We start from the raw sequence: 21,389 nt of genomic DNA on the forward strand, positions 1-21,389 counted from the left end.
TTTTTTTTTATAAAACAGATAATTTCTAAGTTAGTTTATGGAATGAGGTGATTATTATTGTTCCCATTACATTATGGTAATACTGGACATGGTTCTGTAGTTAAGACTAAGGAAGGGGGGGTTGTTCCAAAAGCAGGAATTCATTCTTATACTTAGAAATTTAAATTATGTCGCATCTGAGACAGGTCTACAATGCCCTGTTCCTAAATGAAATTCTGGCTTCTGTGAAGCCAGTATGAATTGTGGAATTAGTATGAGGTGTTCTCAAAGAATTTTCAAAAATATTGAAGTATTAATTGAAGTTTAAAAATAAATTCTTTAAGCAAACATAGATTTGACAAAACCTTGTTAAGAGCACATTGAAGATGTTGTTATGCTATCACATGAGTGTGTCACTGCTTATGAGTTGCACACTAATAACTTCAGACAAGTAAGTATCACTTAGGCAGAAATTCTCTGCATAGGAATGGCATAAGCAGGAGAAACAAGATTTCCTGTAAATTTACGGGCAGAACCTGTTGTGATCAAAAGAATTTTGAGAAAATTTAGTACTTTATGTATCTTGGCTAATGCATAGGCACACAGCAAGTGTGGGCTAGTCACTCAGTAGGTTGTATAAATAAACCATCCTTTCCACATTCCTGACCTGTATTCTGCTTTTACCCATGTTTTCCATGATGTACTAAAGGAAGAAATATCATGAGGGATATGGAGCCCACCGACTGTGCAAAATCCTAACACAAGAAGTCATTAACTCTCCCTACCATTCTGGAAAAAAATTGGTTACTTCTGGTTAATTAGCTGCCTATTTTTATTTTCTGTACAGCTATTTCATGCTAGATGTTGGCATCAGAGGGAGAGTAAGCACCTTTCTGACCTGGGAGCAGCCTTCAGACTGTTTCTACCTCCAGAAGAGCTTTCCAGACTTAGATGGTTGGCAACCACCTTGGAGTGTCCTGTCCCAGGTATCACCAAGGGGTGAGAGACAGCTCTCACTGCAGGTGGGAGGGCAAAAGAGGGATCGATCTGCGATTGCTTTTACACCCCATCTTGTTCTATGTAGTGCAATTTATCAAAATACAGGACAGATGATAGAATTTGTCTGTGCTGCCAAGAAAAGGTCTACAGTTAGGTCTAATTTTCACATTGTACTCTTGATTCTTCTCTGCTCAGGTTGAGGACTGTTTCTGGGAACCCTGTCTTGTTACTGAGACTCCTCAGCCGTAGATACAATGATACAACCAAAGGTGGATGGGTCCAGCTCCAGCGGAGTCAACCCACGGCAGGGGAGCTCGGAATGGAAGGAACACTTTGCACTGGCTTGATATGTCTCTGAGCAACGTAAGTTCATCACTGTTATGTACATTTTCTTAAAAACATCATTAAAATTAGAATTATACTCCCTCAAGTGTACTGCAATATCTGACTCTGAGCTGCCGTTTGTGTCCCTTTGCTGCCGTGAGCTTGGCGTGGTGTCCCAGGGCAAAGACATGCAGTGACACAGGCCTCATCTGCCCAAATGCTGATGCTCATTCTGACCACAGTATTTCTAGACCTCTTCAGTGGATACCTCACCAAAGGGCACAGGCTATTGGTGGCAACACAAAGGGTTCCTCACTTCAGAAGTGAAATCAGGAATGCAGCGTGGAATTTTAGGGAGCAAGGTTGTAGAAATCCAAAGGGAAGAGCACTCTGGAAATTAGTGCATTGAGCTAGTACCCTGAAGTTTTGCCATGAAAATAGCTCAGGAGCATTGCTGAATAGGATGTCTGTTTATTCATGATCACCACCACCAACCAGGTATAGATGTATACATATTAGAAATGAACTTTGATTTAATTGAATACATTCAATTCACAAGGATTAAGCAGAAATAATTTCATTTTCAAGGCTGGATATTTAGGAAGTGGTGTATGTCCAACCACTTCTACTCAGCGAGAGAGAACCTACACTTCAGAACTCTAGTGTGGATCTGGCCCTCTTTGGGGAATTCAGATCTAGGACTGGGTCTGGGACCAGCTTCTATTGTTAATTACTTCCACCAAATTAAAAATTACTCCCACAATGCAGACGAAATCCCCTCATGTAAATTATCATCAGCAGGACTCTTTAAAGCTTATACAGACGTGGGCCTTGTGCTGACCTCTGCACAGAGTGAGCCTCTGTTGCTGGGCCATCTCCACAGGAATGAATTTTATCCAGAAAGCACAGCGGAAGAGGTTCAGATTAATATTCTATGCTAGGCTTTTAATATTGGGTAGCATAAAGGTCAAGTAAATAGTCTAAAAATAACTGAACATTACTGCTATGAAGAAGTTACATCTTTGTCTCTTTGGTGTTCATCTTGTAACACACAGATTTTGTGATCGTATTCTGAGTTACTAAACCTCATCACTGCTGAGTTGATTCCTTGCTGTTCAATAATGGGTCCACAAAAATTTACTAAGTTATCCAAAACTGTTTCAATTGACATTTAGCAATTTGGGTATTGTTTTTAATGTTCAGGCAAGCCGTTCTTAAGAAGTGAGCAATGCCCTTGCACATTAATTCAGCACTGAATCAATTAACTAGCAATGCATGCAGTTTTGTATCAATATCTCATCTATTTTCAGTTAATTAGGTAACATGATTAGGATCATATGTGTTGAATTAACAGGTCAGTGCATCATTTCACTACAATTGCATCTAGGGGATAATTTGATCTGAAAGCCATATGAGAAGAACAACAATTTACCCTTCTCATACCCAAGTTCCCAGTTTTGAATGTGATCAACCCAATGTTACATGGAAAGAGTTCAGTTTTGAGTTCTATGTAGAATTTGTGCTTTGAAAGGTGAATTTCTAATTGAGGCACACAATAAAATGGTCCAACCATTTGCACAAAAACTGCACAACAAAATGACAGAGAAAATTCTTCAGTTCTTACTCCATATTAGTCAGTTCATATTTGTCACGCACTTCGTTTTCTCCTCCTGACTGAGGATCTGAGTGATGCATTTCAATAAAAATAATGTAGGTCATTGCTCCAACTACAGCTCCCAGCAGAGGTGCAACTATAGGGACCCACCACCAATTATTACCAGCCCTGTAAGACAAAAAACATGAATAACTATTATTTGTTACTCGAGTGAACACCTTACTGTATATTTGTCAATGAACAGATACAGTGGCGTGACACTCACCACAGCATAGACCTTTCTATTTCTGTAAATGGATGACACCCCTGTTTGCCCTGCCCAGGCTGTGATTGGAATGCTAAGTAACAAGCACCAGGCATGTTGGTCTGGTTGCACCTTAGAAAATAAGGCCTTTTTACTGCATGTCTGTTTGGGGACAGAGGATAATTTCTCTGCTGTGGAAAGTGGGCTTCACTGACTTACAATGAAATGAACAGGGACATATTTATTGCCCAGCAGTCTTGACTAGTGCTGTCACCAGATGCTTGTAAATTGGTTGTCAGGAATAATCAAGGCAAATGTCTGTTACAAAAATGGGTTATCTCATGCATGTGGAAAGTTGCAGGTTCACACTGGTAATAGTATATATGGTGTTCCTCTTGATATGTGTAATAGATCATACTTGATTTTGATTATATTTCCCTTAAGGACTGTAATAAAACACAGAGACTATAAAGTGGATTATCTTTGACTGGAGTGGTCCAGATTCAAATTTCATGATGTAGTATATTATCTCTGTGTTTAAAATGTGATGTCTTTCAGTAAAAGGCAAATAGACATTCAGAAGTTCTATATGCCTAAAAATCTTGCTTAGAATTGCTGCATTCACTAAGAGAATCTGGCAAGCTGGCTCCACTGAAATGTTCACATTCACTTTGCATAATTACTATGATTTAATTTTAAATATGTAGATTTATGAACATTTTTAAAGTAAGTAGTCCACCTGTATCAAACTATAAATAACAACTCCTTATGCTTGGAAATAGGGCTGATAGAATTGCTCTCCCTTTCCCAGAGGTCCACATTCAGACAGCAAATAACTGAGTACTGGGTTCAGAGCAGATACTCTCTAAACTGTTTTGATGCATTAAGGTGTTCTGATTGGATAACATGCTGTATTAACTGAATATGTGAGTCTCCAGTGAAAATACAGCTACCTCAATTTCATGCATATTGAAAATGGAGAATTTTTTCCCCCCAGAAATACAAAGGGACAAATTAATCTGTGAGAAGAACTTTACAGGATGGTGCAGGGGAATTTTTAAACTATAAGGATAATTATTCACCACTCAGTTGTATAGTTTTTAGCAGAAGTGAACTTCTGGTTAAGTCACAATGCAAGAATAGAGCTGGGCAAATATCAGTGCCTATTGATGATACTGTTATTCCTTGTTCAGAAATGCCTTGGATGTGTATGTTTTACCTTTGGAATTATTTATATTTTGCCCTGAGGATATAAAATAACTCCTGATATTGTTCTATTGACTTTATAAATCTGTTTGTTGTTGAATCACAAATGTCTCTTACGCCCTTGAATTTCTGGAACAAGCATAGACTAAGGTTTTATTGACTTAATCAGCACATCAAAATCTACATCAAGTACTTGCATGTATTCTTCTTCATGAAGTGTGTGTATATGGGCATGGAAAAAAGGTGTTTCTTGGCAGGTGTCTCTCTTGGCTTGTTCCACAAACTGGCATGTGCCTCATCAGCTCCTACATGACCTTCTCCAAATCACGGCCTGTATTCCCAGCAGCTGCTGTCAGCTGTGCTTTAGACACCCTCTGTTAAGGTTCTGGGTGTAAAACCTTCATAGAAGGTGCTGCCAAAACTGAAACAAGGTCGGGGCACAGCCAAGTTAGGAGTTTCCATGACAGTCCTGTCAGCACAGGAGCAAGAACTCTCTGTGACAAGCCCAAATAGCTTCACTGAAGGACCCTCAGTGCCCTTATACCCTGGCTTTACCCCAGTGCACAGATTTGCTGTGAAGTTGGCAGGAGAACAGCCAGCTCTGCCTCTGTTATCACCGGGTGTTCTTGCTGCTGGGTGGGGTGGGAGGCGCAGGCTGCGAGAGGAGGAGGCAGCACACGGACCTGTCCAGCGGCACTTTGCCTAACTGTGACAATTTCCAGGAAATACGGTGTATAACCTACATGAACTGGGAACTTTCGCCCATTTTAGACTTGTAGATACTCTTCTCGCTGGCCAGCTGCTGCAGGACAGGGAGCCCCGGGGTAATCCGGGCTGCAGTGCTGCGCTCCAGGGAGAGCGCTCAACATTTCGGAGGCCGCTTTGCCACCCGAGCCCCTGTGCAGACAAGAGATGCGTCTCCTGACTGCACCTTTTCCAAAGTGCAGCTCAGTTTAGCCCGGGAGACTCGTCCTCGGTGCTGGCGACCACGAGGTGTCAGCGTTACCGCGCTGAGCCCGCACCGCCGCCGCAGCCACGGGCAGGAGAACCCAAAACTAACCGGGCTGGAATATCCCAGCGATACCTTCAGATGCTGACACGAAACACTGCTCTGTGCAGCTGTTTCTCTCTCTATCGTTGCTGTTTCATGCTCTATTTTGCTTGTGAAAATCGAGCCTGGTAATTGTACTTGAAGATCTGGCTGTTTTCTCGCTACAGACAAAACTTTGCTCCCCAAAACTTTTCTTAAGCTTATCAGAATATTAAGCATGTGCTTAAGAAAGGCTGGTTGTCGCCATGGTTTTAGGATTAGTCATTAGAAACACTGAGGTCTCTAAAGTCAGCTGTTGTCCCCAGTGATGGGGACAGTTAACATCTGTGACACCTCCTCCCAACAGGCTGAGCAGCAGTTCACAAGAGCAGGCCCAGTGCTGGCTGCATTTTTTGTGTACAAAATGGTGCTCTCTAGGGTGCTGCACTGACACCGCCTTTCCAGCTGCAGTGCAACAGAACAGCTTCTAATGGGAGCCTTTAACCAAAACAAACCCATTGTTACAGGCTAGGGAAACCACACTGCAGCTTGTGTCCTCTGGCTTGATTTTTGGGGAAGCTGCTCCTTCAGGTGTCTTTGTACAAAATGTAGGAACAGCAACATTTAGAAAACCTCGTGCTCAACTGCCTTCTTATCCTCTGGACAACTCCATGGTCCAACAGAAGAGCTCCCCTCCAGGCTACTTGCAGTTCACTGCCTGAATACACGATAAAACCAGAATTTACTGGACCTGCAAGCACAAAGAAGGGTAGAGGGGATGAACTAATTGTCTCAAGGTTTAGAGCACTTGCTTGAGAACAGTGTGGAAAGTCTTGCTCCCGTGTATCTGATCTGTTCCAAAGTGAGGCTTTCCTAGTGGTCCTTGCCTGCTCTGTAGACAACTCATTGACTTGGGCAGAGAGTGACTCATCTTGGGAGATGCTTCCTCACTCCAACAAATGTGGAATGTCTCCTCAGTATTTCCCACTGCTCAGTTTGTGCAGCACTCCCCTCCTGTCACTGTGGAGGTTTCATGCTTAGGTCCCAGATCCTGGGCATGCCTTTACTAGAGAGCTTAAGCACCTGCCTCAAGGTTGTGAATTCCAGTTAAACAGAGACATCCAAGGTTTAGCTGTCAACTGTTGCTGCATTGCTTAAGTTGCTCATGTACATGTAACTCCAGCAGAGCATCAGGCAGTTCAGGATCCTAACTACAATCATTCAGGGTTCTCCCATGGTTCTTCCAGCTACCTAACAGGGCTCAAATTCTTCCTAGGTCAACCCCGATATGTGCTCTAAAAAGAACACTCCATTGAAATTCTCATTCCTTTGGTTATAACTGTAGCCTTTTAACCGAAGGCAGGCAAGAAGACTTTTTCCTCAGTTTACAAAGCCCAGTTTATTCTGGCAGTGACCAGAGATCTTCTATCTCATTTTGTTTATTCACATTTTAAAATTTCTTAGCAAGGTCTTCACAGTGGGATTGCAAATTTGTATACAAATCCTAAAGCTACAGTAGGAAGGAGCCCATACTGGTACAGATGTAGAGTTTTCTTGTAGCTTCTTTGATGTAAATGTGTAAGATCTTAGCTTTGGAGGGGAGGGGAGTTCACAGGTATTCTGTGACTAGATCACAGTGCTTCCAAACTTCCAAACCTTTTCAGTAATGTAATAACCAACTTCATAACTTCATTACAGATTATAGCACATGATACCGTGGTTAATACCAGAGTCAACAACTACTTGTAATTACAAAGATATGAGAGAGGAGAATCCGAAGTGTGGGATGTCAGTCTGTGTGCCCTTGTTTTTTAAAAAAGTGCCATCTAATGGTACTGCTGGGGAGGAGAAGTTTGGAGGTAACTGGGCTAGTGACCTGACCTCCTGCCAGTGGCTCACCAGATCTGTGTTACACCCCAGCCTTGGCTCTGGCTTAAGGTGTGCCATACCTGGCTATTTGTGCACGAGAAAAGCTTTGCTAGTGCTCTCTTCAAGGAGGCACATGATTTGTGTAGATAGAAATCATAACAAATGCAAGTTATTTGTGCATGGTGAAGTAGCTAAAATAAAATCTCTATTAACCAGAGCTCTCTAGTGGCCGACAGCACTTCTGGGGATTCCTACTCATAAATAACTGGAAAACCAAACCAAACAAAAATAAGCTAAATTTTGTGATGACAGATTACTCTTACTTAGATACCCCAGAGTGCTTCTTGCACTGGACATGTGTAAGCTGTGGATTTGCTGTGAAACTAATTAGCTGTGTTTGGCCAGCCAAGAGCGCGTGTGTGTGTGTGCACAGCCATGCACGGGGATTTGAGAGCGTGCCCTGAAATGTGGGAACATGAAGGGAGCTTTCTTTCATTCACTCCTTCACTCCCAGGCAGGAAGTCAGGCTTTTAGATTGTTGTGTATTTCTGCAATAACTCAGTAGTAGTAATGGGCTAAATCAATCTAATACCTCTGTGTTTTTTACAGCACCCAATAAATATTTCCACCTAACTCTCTTCTGATTTCATTCTTTTTTTTTCTGAAAGCTGCAGAACATGAGAAGGAAGAACTCATATTTTCAGTGACCTCTAAGAATCTCTAATATTTTGGGAAGGTTCTGCTTGAAACAATGATTGATATTAGAGATAATGCATGTTTGATTTGCCCTAGGAGCAGGAAATCCTTTTTAAAGCCCAGTTCCTCGAGGATATCTGGCTTAAAGTGCATGAATCGCTGCTTCTGGTATGTAAAGAATTACCTGTATGTATATAAAGTATGGCTTGGTACCATGTTGAATCAGGATCTTACTTTCTTAGAAACAATTTTAGCCAAGAGCATTTTACCTGATATCCAGGCATACTTACGTGAACACTTCCATCCCCCACCCTGCCACGGCTGTGAAGAGCCTTGGGCCCAGATCCCTGGCCGGGTTCATGGCACAGCCACTGTTCATCCCCAAGGAGCAAGTCAGAACAATTATAAGAAGTCCTACTGCAATTGGCTCCAGGCCCTTTGGGACGCTGTTATTTCTAGTGTCAAAAATAGCAAATATAGCCAGAAGAAGAACAGCTGTTGACATCACCTGGCCAAGGCAAAGAAAAGAATATTAAGCAAATATGTGCAGATTCTTTCCAATAATGAAAAGAGGGGCTATGGTAGTTCTATGGATTGAGGTGGCTTAGAGCTGGTATTTAGATTTATCCCACTATACAGAGTAGAAAAATTTGGAAATCAGTGGCTCTCTACTTTACAGCAATGAGATGTTTTGATCTCTGTGCTGAAAGATAAAGACAAGAAATGTGCTGAGAACATTTTAAAAAAGTAATCTGCAACACTCTGGTGCAGAAAGACCAGAGGATTTAAAAAGCATCTCCTGTGTGATGTCTGATGCTTTGTTTCCATATTTTTTTCCTATCAATTTAACAGTTCTATTCACTCAATTTTTGGTAGTTCTGCTGTGCCAATGCAATCAGTTACACTGATATAGAAGTGCTTTAGATACCTGTAGTTCATACTGATAAATTAGACTAAATATGCACCTTTCTATCCAGGTATTGCAAAACATCAGAAGAAAAAGTGAGATCTACAAGGTCAAAACTGATCAGCTAAAAATTGGGAATTACCCAAATTAATGTTGCACGTATAACTGTAACATGAACTCTGTATTGCATATGCTAATTGAGCTGATGAAGGAAATTTTCTTAGAATTGCTTCCGTGGAAATGCAGCTCCACTTAAATCAAATGCTTTGTAAATGTCGATTTTGCTAATAATTAACTCAATGGGAAAACAGACAGAAGCTTCAGCGATGTCAAAACATTCAATTTCTATACTGATTTAAAGAAGTTCAAGTTTGGGGTTTTTAAAAATTATTTTTATTACATCTTTTTTAAAGTTTGTTTTAGAACACTCATGGGTAAAAACATCTTAAGGAAAAATCTGTTGACTGATCCAAAGATCAGAACTGTCTTTCTTACAAAACTTCAAAAGACTGTTTGGATTTTTTTGAAGCCAGATTGCACAATCTTTTACATAAGGAATCCTGTGCTCAGGCAGTCCCTAGTTTTTCATACCTTACTTTTGCAGTATTTATTTCATGCATGCCTGAAGAATATGGGTAAATTGTTTAGAAGTAGATAAAAGATATGAAACTTTATTTTGTCACTGTTGCATAAGTAGGATCAGAGGATAGATAGCAAATACTACAAATCTATCTGCAAAGAGAAGGTTGAAGAGGAGGCTTGTGGAAGCAGGAAACTCAGTTGTTCAGGGTGTGTTAAACTGTTTGCTTAAGCTTTACTTAAGGAATAATAGGTCCACAAAATGGGCTGGATTTTGATGTAATGGACATGACTCTGCTGAGGTTTATGGAGAAACACTGATTTATGCTGAGGATAACCTCTTACATATATTGCATTGAAGACAGGTAGAGTGCAACAATTAAGATGATGAAAACGACAATTAAGATGACGTGAAAAGAAAAACCTGAAATTGTCTTGCTTGTAAAATATTACTAAAAGGTAACCTCCCCACGAACAGCATTGCATTCTCATTGTATTTTACACAGGGACATATGACTGAAACACTAAGGTTCAGAATGCTCCTTAGATCTATGTGTTTTTTTACTGCTTGGTCTCACAGATTTTAGTACATTTAATTTGCAGAATTAAGGCAGCAAGTGCACTTACCTGATCTGCAAATCCATTCATGAGGGACAGATATGGGGCTGGGTATGTTGCAAAGATATGTGCTGTTGCATTAGGTCCTGTGACTTCAAGTTTCCCATCGCTGTAATCCATAAAGGCATCTGTAGACAACAGCCAGTAACTGCCTGCACTTCTCCATAGACACCAGGTTTTCCAGGACTAGAATGTATGGGATAGGTCTGTGCACTTCTCATTCTCAGCTGAAACTGATTATTAAGGTCCCTTCCAACCCAAACTGTTCTGTGATCCTGTGCTCTCTTTTTCTGGGAGCACAGTTAATGGATTTGGGGTGATGTACTCATCCTACCCTCCTGTCTCATCTCTCCTCCTGTACCTTGAAGTATTCATTTTATAAATCACAACTTTCAATATGGGCTGGTTTTTCCCTGCCCACTGCTCCAAACTCAGAGCATTTTCTGATTCTGAATACAGTTGCATTGTTCTGTAAGAGTTGCTACACTTGCTAAGATGCCCCAAGCAGTGCCTAATGTCCCAGCTGTGCAGTTGTGGATACCCAGCCACCAGGAATTATTGTTATTCCATCTGACAGTTGTGCAATTTTAGAAATAAGTATTTAGAAATAAGAGGACACTGAGATGAAGCACTCAAATCTCCATAGACAGACATGGAAAACAAACTCTAATCCATTATTTTATTAGCGGATCCAGTGATGAGATGATACTTGCAAGTAAAGAAACAGCTCCCTGTCTCCTGAAGCTAACAGAAAAATCTAATTCTCCTTGCTCCTGTGTTTTTTCTAGCTTTGCTTAAGGCACAACATGGATGCAGAGAATATTTAGTTGTTTACTTCGATCAGGCTCTCATTTGTAGTGTTGGATTATTTTTTTGCACTTAACTACTAAGAAAAAATAAAAGGATGAGCTCCACTCTCTGTTTTTCAACTACAGAGTTTTCACTGGACCTCAATGAGTACAAGACAATCCTGCAAGTTGCAAGAAGGAAAAAGTACAGAAGAGGTTTGAGATTTAATAATAACAAGAGGAGGGCAAAGTACTTGAGCAGAGATAGGGAGATGAGAAAATCCCACACTCCTGAACATCAGGAAGATGTCTCCAACCCTAACCCCAGCCCTGTGTTCCCTATTTGGGCTCCCTACCTTATTGCTGCCCTTTTAGCAGAACAGTGGTTCCACCTCCAGCCCCATATCATATTGACACACTGCTGCATCCTGGCCACAGATGTAATTCTGCTGTCAGACTTGAGGACAGCTCAAACTGACATGGAAATCCTGTTCTGGAGCCCCACAGTTTCCAAATTCTAACACTAACTTTAAAAACAAAAAAAAGCCACCAACCCCAAACCAATTATGATGGTTCCTAAAGATTTTTCTCCTCAGGGTTACTGTGGGTACTGAGCCCTGAGCTGACAAATAATGATCATTTCCATTTGTATTTTCCCTCTATTGCACCTTGACCCAGCACCATCTGCAGATGTTGTGCCCATAGGAGAGAGACTTTGGAGGAGACGGGCTGGGCCAGTAGAAGCAAAGTTTTGGAGCAGGGGATTGAATAACTGATCTGACTGAATGGATTCATCCAGTCAGTCAGTCTGTTACTGAGTTTTTTCCTTTTGTGGCACACTGTGGGAAAAAACCATGCCTCAAGGATAAGGGTAATCTTTTTTCTTTTCCCTCTCTAATATGTGACCTCTTTATCACTCTACCTGGAGTTCATTGCCTTGGAGAGCCACCTCTCTAGGGTGGTCTGAAGTTTGGTCAGGAGGGACTTGATCTCATATCCTGTACCCTCAATGAACGATGTTGGTGATATTTGCCTACAGGCACTTGTAGCAGGTCTTTAATGTTTCTAATTTGCTTGGAAGATGGATAGCCCTGTATCCTGGCTATTAAGTAATTTAAAATCCTCACTGAGAAATACATGATCTCAGAGTATCTGATTTCCCATGAATAATTTTTCTAAATATCAGAACATTTCCTGGAGCATTAGTGTTTCAGTAAATCTGTAGGATACTTGGAATGTTCAAGCCATTGTTTTTCCCTTCAAACTCTTTATGCTTCTCCCTTTCTTCTTTATGATTTTAGCTTCAGTCCTGCCATTAGCCCTGTCTGAACAAGAGTCCTCTTCCTGCTTGACATTCATTGAGAAATTGGGGCCTTGGAGACTGCCTGACCTCTAGTTTGTCCTCTGAACATGTCTAAGGTGTACTCACCATAATAAATCCCAAAGACAGCCGCTGCTCCAACAAATGCTCCCAGGAGTTGTGCTAATATGTAAATTGGTAATTTGGTCCATTTTAATCTTCCAGTCACGCACATGGCTAATGAAACAGCTGGGTTTATGTGACCACCTGAAAAATAAATCACCAAATAAGTCACGTCGATGAATCAGATACATGAGAATAGGTGAAGGATTTGTAAAAATGCGGGCACGTCTGAGCACAGGACTAGTACATGCTTTTCTAGATGTTATTCTGCACTTAAATGTTGACTGGAATGAAACTGAAACAAGCTGGATGATATTAGAGGAGGGAGGGCTAAAGCCACCAAGCTCCATCTTTGTTCTTGATGTTTGTGGACTGTGGTGTTTATCAAACTGCTGTCCTGCAGTCTGTAATCTATAGAGCTACAGACAACTTTTCTAGAAAAACCTAAATCTCCCCTATCAGTTGTGAGGGCAGGGTCCCTCATTCTGAACATATTCTCTCTCCTTGAGGCCTTTGGCTTTGTACTTTCAGGGTAGGATTGGGGCAGCAGAACATTAATTGGGTTTCACGAGAATGTGTTACAATTAAGGACTATCCCTGGCTTATCACGTATCTTGAGGCAGATCTGGAGTACCCTGGATTTAAGTCATGTTTATGACCCTGTCTTCAACCTGGGGTTACTTAGGAACTCAGTTTTCACAAACACAAAATAAAATTATGTTAGGGCTGTCCAGCTTCGTGCTGGCTGTTGGGGAGCTCCATGGGATCTGGGGACAGCAGTGCATAGTTCTACATCACAGGCTTTCATCAAACCCTTGCGCTCTCCAGGAAGGTCCACAATAAAGGAACTGATAAAGCAGCTGTGCTGAAACAGAGTTCTTTTTCCTGTGAAACTTCCTTCCTTTTTATTCAGGAGTAGCTACATCTGAACTCATACATGAAAAAGATGTAACAATGGAATTCCTTGTGATAATTTTAGTTTTTAAAATATATTTATTATGTCACATGATATTTACTTCCCTCAAAACTTTTTATCTACATGGGACAAAAGTGTTGGGTGCTTTTGGAAAACTTCATTGTTTACAAATATGTAGCTGCTTTTTAAGAAATACGAATTGGCAAATAAATAAACAGATGAAAAAGCACTCCACAATAAAAATACTGCAAGGACATAGGATCCATTGCTTATCTTCCAGGTGAAGTCTCATTTCAGCCTGGATGGATATCAGAAAAAATGGCCCTTTTATTTGGTAAAAAACCTGAAAGATCATGTCCTTTATCTGTCAAAGGTTAGTGATGGAGAAAGGGCCTCTATGTACAGTTTCTGTGTTTGTTTGCACTTCAGGTCAGTGAGTCATTATCTTATGAAATCCAGGCACCTTTGATACATAATGAACTGACAAACATAGATAACAAGTTGGATAAAACCTTCTTTGTACCATTTCCAAAACTCTGACCTAGTAGCATCAGTCTTGAATTAATTTTGAATTCCTCACTGTGTTTCAAATTCTTCAGCACGGAGAAAATAGATAGATGGCACCTTGTTTAACAGCCCTTCATGTGAATTTTGATTAATTGTTGTCTTGTCTTTTGTTCCTTTCTCAGGCTGGAATGAATAATTTTTGTTTCTTTCAACACCTGATATTGTTCCCTACCTGTATATAATACAGGTGATTATGATGGCCAGGACAAGTCATAATAATATTAGCAATGGCTGATTAACGTGAAATCTGGAAAGGAAAAGTCTAGTTGAAGGCTCTCATGCTGACACAAGGGAGTTAAAAGATTCTTGGTTCTTGTACCACTGCTAGTGTCCTGGTTTAAAAAAAAAAGTCCACTTTGGACAGTGTGTTCCCCATTCTTTTGTAGTCACAGTGATCACAGTCATGGGTTTGAATGTTACATTGGAAAAAATAGTGGAAAATTATCTAGACATTGAGGAAAATTAGATGGAGAAAAAGTAAAAAGGAGAATTTTCCTAAGTAAAAAAGCTAAAATTCACCAAGCGTGCAGACTGTACTTTTTGTTACCATGAATTTGGAATTTCATAAAGAACTGATGCAAAATATTTTAGCAGTACTTAAACATGAGACTTCATGGCCAAAGAGCCACAGAAATTGCTAACAAATTCTATATTAGGAACTGGTATTCTGAAGTGTTCACATAGTCATCATGTGTTGGATAACTACAGCCTGTTGAAATATCTGTTCCTCTTCCTTCACAGAGAAAATGCACTGTGTGCAGAATCCTTTGTCATGGGAGAAACACAGGAAGCACAATACTGCAACATCTGCAACTGCTCTGCCCTGCTGGGATTGAACTCTAATTTTCTACGTAATAATGGAGATGAATATCCCTTAAAGATGCAAATGTAGGACAGGTCTTCACAGGTTTGTTTTCATGCTACTGCATTAGAAGAGTTTCCCTGCCTATATGTAAACCAAGAGCTGTAGTTTAAAGTTGTTCAGGTAATAAGATTGTGCTGCTGAATTAACTTTGTGTGGTATTAAGGCACAGTTCTGCTCTGTTTCAATGACAGTTGTAAGACTGCCTGTTTTGTAGAACCTTGAGCACTTTCTAATGTGAACTTGGAAACCTCCTGATGCCTCTGTAAAAGTATTTGTGAAAGAGAAGAGAAATAGCCCCAGTAATTTCTGCTACAGCAACTGTTTATAATGGCCAGGTTATACCTACAGAAGTTTGTCCGGACCAACTTTACCCTCTTTTTGAAGGGCAAGAAATGCCTCTGTGAGAACTGGAGCACAAGGGCACCATTTTCTTAAATATTTCTCAATATATACTCTGCATAGAACATGAAGTATTGTGTATTATAATGCACAACACTGTTTATTGTTACGGCCCATCATTTTCTATCTTAAAGGGAGAATTTAAACGTTAAGAGCAGTTGTGCTAATGTTTCTGATATTAGTTTGGTCAAACTCAATGATGGAAATAGGAGAGGAAGCAGCATCCCATGTGGCACGTGTAGACAATGATAAGTTAGCCCAGCTACAGGCAAAAGAAAGATTCCTGACCAATGTTGAGGGAGATCAGAAACAAAGGCTCAGTGGCATTACATTGACAGTGCATCACTGAATGTGTCTCTAGTACTGAATCTTTTGCTGCTTCTGCAATAGCAGACTTGCTATTGCCTGTCTTCAGACATGAAGAGACAAATTGCACTCTGCAAGGTGAACCCTGCTCATTACACCCATTAGTGGGCCATTCTACCCTCTAGGTAGCTGGCCACCATTTTATCTGGTGGCTGCTGGATTGCTTGTCACGGTTCGTTCTTTAAGCGCGGTGCCTGTGCTGTCCAGGATCATCTCTACGCACAGAATTTTCTAAGCAACACCAAGCAGATTTCTGGTTTGCACAGAATACTTTCTGTAAAAGCCAGAGGTCTGCCAAGGCTGCACACTGTAGTTCAGACAAGAATTTGGTGGAAGATTTTGTCAAACACAAAGAATAGAAGGAAACAACAATATAAAGGATTTACTAGCAAAAGGCTGACGTGACTCTGCTGTAACAGTGCTTGCTGTTGCATTGTTTATACCATGGAATGGAAGTACTTTAACAAGGGAGCCTTAAAACCCTAGCAATAAATGCTATATGAGAAAACAAGTGACTTACCAGAGACACCCCCAGTCACATACACTGCCACGGTCACTGCCATTGCAAATCCAATGCTCACTGTCAGGGGCCCGCCATGGGCTCCTCGGCTCAGGACAGCCTGGCCCACACACCCACACCCCAGTGCCTGTGTTTGAGAGAGAAATGTAAAATCACCCGTGGGTCTGCCAAATGTTATTGGTTAGCTTGCAACTCCTGTCCTGGTATAGCTGAAAACACTGTTGAATATTGAAGCAGTGCTAGAATTTGAGATTAGTGGCATGTGTGCCATTGTTGCCTTTGCTGCAGTGCACATTTGCTTTTTATTTTGCCCGGCTCTGTCACGAGGAAGAATGTCTGCTAATGAGGACTTCTCTCCCCACAGAAAACAGTTTTCAAGTACAATGATGGGATACAGATCAGAACTTGGAGCTTAAACAAGATCTCACAGCCTCTACAACAAAACTCTGCATCTGAAAGTGAAGAGGGAATTAATTCTGTATGGTAAGTTTTCGGTTATAGATTGTTGTTATAAGCAATGAAGAAATTACTATAAAAGTTATGAAAGATAGTTCAAAAAGCTTTTAGTGTTTATTGCTGAAAATCTGGAATGGGACAACTTTCTGGCAATTACAGTGTTATTGTTATGCTGACTTTATATCACATATTGCTCTATCAAAACATTTCACTGGCTCTGCAGCTGAAGTGGGGATATCTGAATAATTCACATTGGAGAATTCCAAGTGAATTTAAACTAGCTTCCATTTTATGTTGGTTCCCTTCAGAATGAAGTTCAGCAACACATTTAAATATTTGTTTAAAAGAATGTTTGTTCAGTTCTAAAGCCTCTGCTTAGCTTCCAGTGTATGTTTAGGTCATAATAAAGTTGATAGGAAAAATATTCAAAGATACAAAAGGCCTTTAGTTTGAGACAGGCTAACCTATCCATTTCTGTGTCTTTGAAAATCTGCTTTTAAAATATATGCCTAAGTGCTTTGCTGAACAAGGATGGAAGCTGTATGGAAGCTATCAACTTTTCTTCTCTGCAGCTGTAAGTGATGTGAATCTTACCATTTCTGGGATGTGACTAGATTTATCTTGAGCAAACTTAATTGCTTATTTTCCCTTGCAAGGCAGTTGCATTCAGAACCTGCAAAGTAATTGGAAAATCTCCCCTGCCTTAGGAATAGACTGTACCAAAAAGATTTGGTGATTGAGTTTTAACAAGCAAGTCCTACCAGAATGGATGCAATTTAAACAGGCAAAATCATACTTTAGTTTCCATTATTTCCCCAAGGGGTTTTAGCTAACACCAAAATGTGACAGAAAAGCTCTCAGCCTCTGAACCAGCTCTGTAACGCAGCCGGGGTTTCTGTTATAAGTGCCCCGAGACTGTGTCATACACCCAGGTGCAGTTCTTGCCTTAAGGTCATAATCATGTAAGCAAACAAAACATTGTCTGGTGCCAAAGTGTTACAGCTCTGGGGTTACGTAAGGGTAGGGTGGTGTTAGATAGCTGCAGTTTATTGGACTGGATAATTGAAAGCTCCAAGACACATTGCAGGCTGCAGTCAGACTCTACAGTGGATGACACACACTTACCTTAGGAGAGCTCTCATTGCCCCATCCTATACCCAGCAATGCAAAGGGTAAGCACAGATGCACACACAGATAGCAAACCAGAATTAAATACACTGCAGTTGTTCACAGCTGAAATTATAAGATTTTTTTAAAACTTCATGTGAGACAATTCTATTCATAATGCTTTTATATGTTTAATATGGAAAGAATGGTTATGCTGAAATGCATTATGTTTGAGATTAGGGCATGAGTCTAGAGGAGGTGGAATTAGACTTCTCAAAGGGAGTAATCCAGACTTGCCCCAAGCAAAATTTCACGAAAGGCATGGCTCAGACGTGGAGCAAGTTCAGTAGGCTGCTCTGGGCAGGTGTACACTGGGGTGCAGGTTGTGTTCAGGAAACCAGTTAGATCTGCAAGTGTGCACTTGTGTGCTGAAATGTAGACAAAGTTTTGCAGATTCAAAGAAAAGGCCATTCTTACGAAAATATTACCCCTTTCTGGTCTGGTCAAGGATGATGAAAGAAGAGAACAGGAGCAGAGGAGACGGTTATAGAAAAAATAAGGGACAGTAACAACATCTGTGTATACCAACGATAAATTCTCAAGAGAAGGAGGCTGTGGCCTCCCTTCCCTGATTAGCAGAACTGAGGAGAACATACAGAAACAGCTGTGTAACCCTCTTGCATTGTAGGTTCTGCTCTGCATGTCCTAGGGAAGCACACAACTCCAGATGCTCCCTTTCTGTGCTCCCCAGGCTCAGGAGGAGGCAGACAAGCCAGCTGGGACACAGCTGCACTCGGTGCACCTTGGGACAGGACTGCCTGGGCATGTACAGTGAAGGAACCACTGCAGGCACAGTCACTGTGTGCCCAGTCAGGGCTGGGAACACTGGGAACTGCACCTGCAAATCTGAACCATGCCACAGTAATAATTTCTCCATTTGCTGACCTTTTTAGAAGGAGAGAAAAAGTTGTCTCACGCCTACTGTAGCCAGGTCGGCACAACTGGAAACTATCACCTAATCATGTAATTACACCAGCAGCAATTTAATACCCTGTGAGTCTTTGCTTGACTGAGTTAAGACCAACTAGATCATCAAGTTGTAACTAAATATTCTAGGGGTTTAGGCCAAGCTCAGCCGTCATTTGCACCCACAAAACTCATTGATTGAACTACATGAAGTTAATGGGAGTTTAATTTATAGTAGAATACAGCCAGATCTCTTTATCTTATCTTGTCTGTCTTATGTTACCAGGTTTTCCTCTTAGCAGTTGTCTATAGCTTGATTTGCTTAAATTTATTGGAGTAGCTTCAACACTGAATTTTATGCTCACAAAGTAATTAGATTATTGTCATAAAGAACATGTTTGGGTGTGGAAGAGCTGTCTGCACCTTCTCTGCCAAAAAAATTTGCTTCATAGACATTAGATCCTTTTCTTTCTTTTAGATAACAAGGTTAATGTTAGGAAAGGAAAACAATTGGCCTCCAATGAGCATAAGGTCCTATTACTGCCTGGAAGCTTGCAGGACTTTCTGTATCCCACTCATCAGACTAAAGATCTGTACTATTTTCAGGATTTTTGCAGATGCTTGTAATAGCAATTTTCAGTGAAAATAGGATTTCCTGCAATATATGAATCCAGAATTTTAGGGAATCTATTTTTCTGCATGGAAAGCTTTAGGCATCTTAAAGCAAAATAATTATGCAAAAAAGCCTCCTTCTTATCAGAAGCCCCAGAGGTTGTGTGCATTCCTAGCCAGACTCTCGGACTGCCACATTAAAGAAGCAGCCAAGTCTCCTGCTTTTCAGCAGTGTGGAGGCAATGACATGGGCATTGTCACACCTTTTACATGCCCAGCTCCAAGTTGTGGTGAGTCCCATTCCTCCAGGGTACCACAGGTGTCCCTGCAGGCAGACTGTGGCCTCAGCAGCTGCACAGCCGATGATGCTGTGCATGAGAACACGGGCTACAAGGAATAGAGAGTCAGCACTTGCAAAAAAAAAATAGGTTTTTTAAATTATAAGCTGTACATTTTCATTCAGGAAATGCTAGAAAAATAGTTCAGAATTTTCTGGTTTAGTCAGTTTTCAGGACAGAATCATACTTCCACAACCACAGCGAGTTATGAAGAATCTCCAAGGATCCCTCCACCCATGGACTATTTTCTGTAAGGCTGCCTTTGTTCAGGTAAGGCAGCAACCCTGCCCTTTTCCCACGCCACACTTGCACCCTTGTCCTCCCACTGCTCCTCAGACAGGCATTTCCTGCTAGCCCAGGACTTGTCCTCTCCTGTTTTCCAGACTGGCCAGGCCTGCAGTGCCGCTCTGGATTCTGCCATGTGAGCATTTGTTCCTGCCCAGAGCTGTGGAGGGGACAGACTCTCAGGCAGGACAGTGTTAGGCTCAGGCTGTCCTTGAAGTGAGTGTCCTGCTATCCTAAAGCTGCCCATTCCAAATCTGTGGGAGCAGAGTGATATTCTGGGATACCTCAGGACATGAGAGGAAGCCCTGGTATTTCGCTTCTTAGGGAAATCTCCATGATTTCTTCAAGCAGCTACACCTAGCACTGCATATTTAGGCCCTTAAAAGCAGGGATACAGGCTGGAAGAGTCTGAGAATCCTCTGGGGATTGGGAAAAGTGGTTGCATTTGCACTTCCCTGTTGGCAGGGATCTCTTTGTTCAAAATTGCCCATGAAAACGTTCCAGGGTTGCATGTGGAGTACTGTAGCCTTGTGCAGTTCCCCCTGCCCAACATTTATATTTCTATATAGAATTAGTTACTTATAAAAGTAGTAAAGAAACCTTTCAGTTTAAGAGGCACTGAGTGCTAAATTGTTGGTGTCCTCCTAAAGGTCATTAATTTGGAGTGTATTTTATAACTCACTTTCATTTCCACCCCCTTCATTTACAAAACAAGTCTGCTTAAGAATTTATCTATTGCATTTCGTAATAAGGTGTTTTGTAACACATTAAAAACTCATTCTACACTGAGTCATATTTTTGCTATGTTTCTGTGTTATGTAGGGTCTTAATTTAGGCATGGGTCCTAAGCATTCTTTCAGTAGGGACAGTAATTCTAACAGTAACAAAAGCAGGGATATATTAGAGCTTCTAAAAGTCAGGGTATTAGCTCTGCAAGAATTCAAGTTGCAGGAAACTCCTGTTCTTTCAGGCAAGAACAATCTTCATCTAGTTTAATGTTTAATATTTTCTATCTTTTGTTAAACCAGACAGTACTTAAGCTTTTAAAGGTGAGATAAAAATACAGCTTACCTGTCAAAGTAATTCTTAAATCCTTTAAAAGCACATGGTTCTTATTTTATCATTAATTAAATGTTTGGTGGGGGTGGGGAGGATTTCTGTACATTACAATTTAATCAAGCTTAGAGTAATAAAAAATCACTGTATCTGTTCTCCTGATGATCTCCTGGGACACAACCAATATCCTCTTGGGTTCAGATGGATTTCCCTTTATTTTTTTTTTAGACTTGCTATCTAATAAATAAAAGGTGGAAAAAACCCCCACCCTTATCATTTAGTTAATTAAATAGTATAAACATAAGCCTTAAAATTATTGACATTTTAAAACCATTTTCTAGTGACAGAAGGCATTACTACTTGGAGACATGAATGGAAATTTAATAAGTCTTTGAATGAATTGTGTATATAAGGCTTTTAAAACATATAAAGATCAGGTTCAAATTGCTTTGTGGGAAAAAATAAGGTAAAAATATTGAGGGACAGACTATGCTGTGTTATATAAACTGATGCTTTTAAATTTTTATTATTTCTTTTGCATGTGCAATAGGAGACAAATAAAAGTTTGAAATCACCTGGAGAGACTGCAAAGGTCTGCATTTTCTCCTATTTTATTATGATTAATATTGCACTCTTCATCCTGAAATGCTAAATGCTTT

General features: G+C 40.6%; 1 protein-coding gene and 1 long non-coding RNA gene across 3 annotated transcripts in view; one reads left to right on the forward strand and one right to left on the reverse strand.

The window, feature by feature from the left end:
- Positions 1–21,389, reverse strand: part of AQP9 (aquaporin 9) — a 27,654-nt gene continuing 6,265 nt past the window's right edge. For both annotated transcript variants that reach the window (XM_027688369.1, XM_027688370.1), the window contains exons 2-6: positions 15,911–16,037; positions 12,284–12,421; positions 10,076–10,194; positions 8,253–8,470; positions 1–3,085 (exon numbers count right to left, since the gene is read on the reverse strand). In XM_027688369.1, the coding sequence (XP_027544170.1) occupies positions 2,923–3,085; positions 8,253–8,470; positions 10,076–10,194; positions 12,284–12,421; positions 15,911–16,037 (765 nt within the window). In that variant the 3' untranslated portion in view covers positions 1–2,922. The remainder of the gene's footprint in view (positions 3,086–8,252; positions 8,471–10,075; positions 10,195–12,283; positions 12,422–15,910; positions 16,038–21,389) is intronic.
- LOC113969968 overlaps positions 7,673–21,389 on the forward strand; it is a 24,102-nt gene continuing 10,385 nt past the window's right edge. The window contains exons 1-3 of the long non-coding RNA XR_003534983.1: positions 7,673–8,130; positions 14,502–14,667; positions 16,275–16,393. This is a non-coding gene — a long non-coding RNA (uncharacterized LOC113969968). The remainder of the gene's footprint in view (positions 8,131–14,501; positions 14,668–16,274; positions 16,394–21,389) is intronic.

Source organism: Neopelma chrysocephalum, unplaced genomic scaffold, assembly GCF_003984885.1.
Source record: "Neopelma chrysocephalum unplaced genomic scaffold, ASM398488v2 Primary Assembly neopelma1_75, whole genome shotgun sequence".
Taxonomy (NCBI): Eukaryota; Metazoa; Chordata; class Aves; order Passeriformes; family Pipridae; genus Neopelma; species Neopelma chrysocephalum.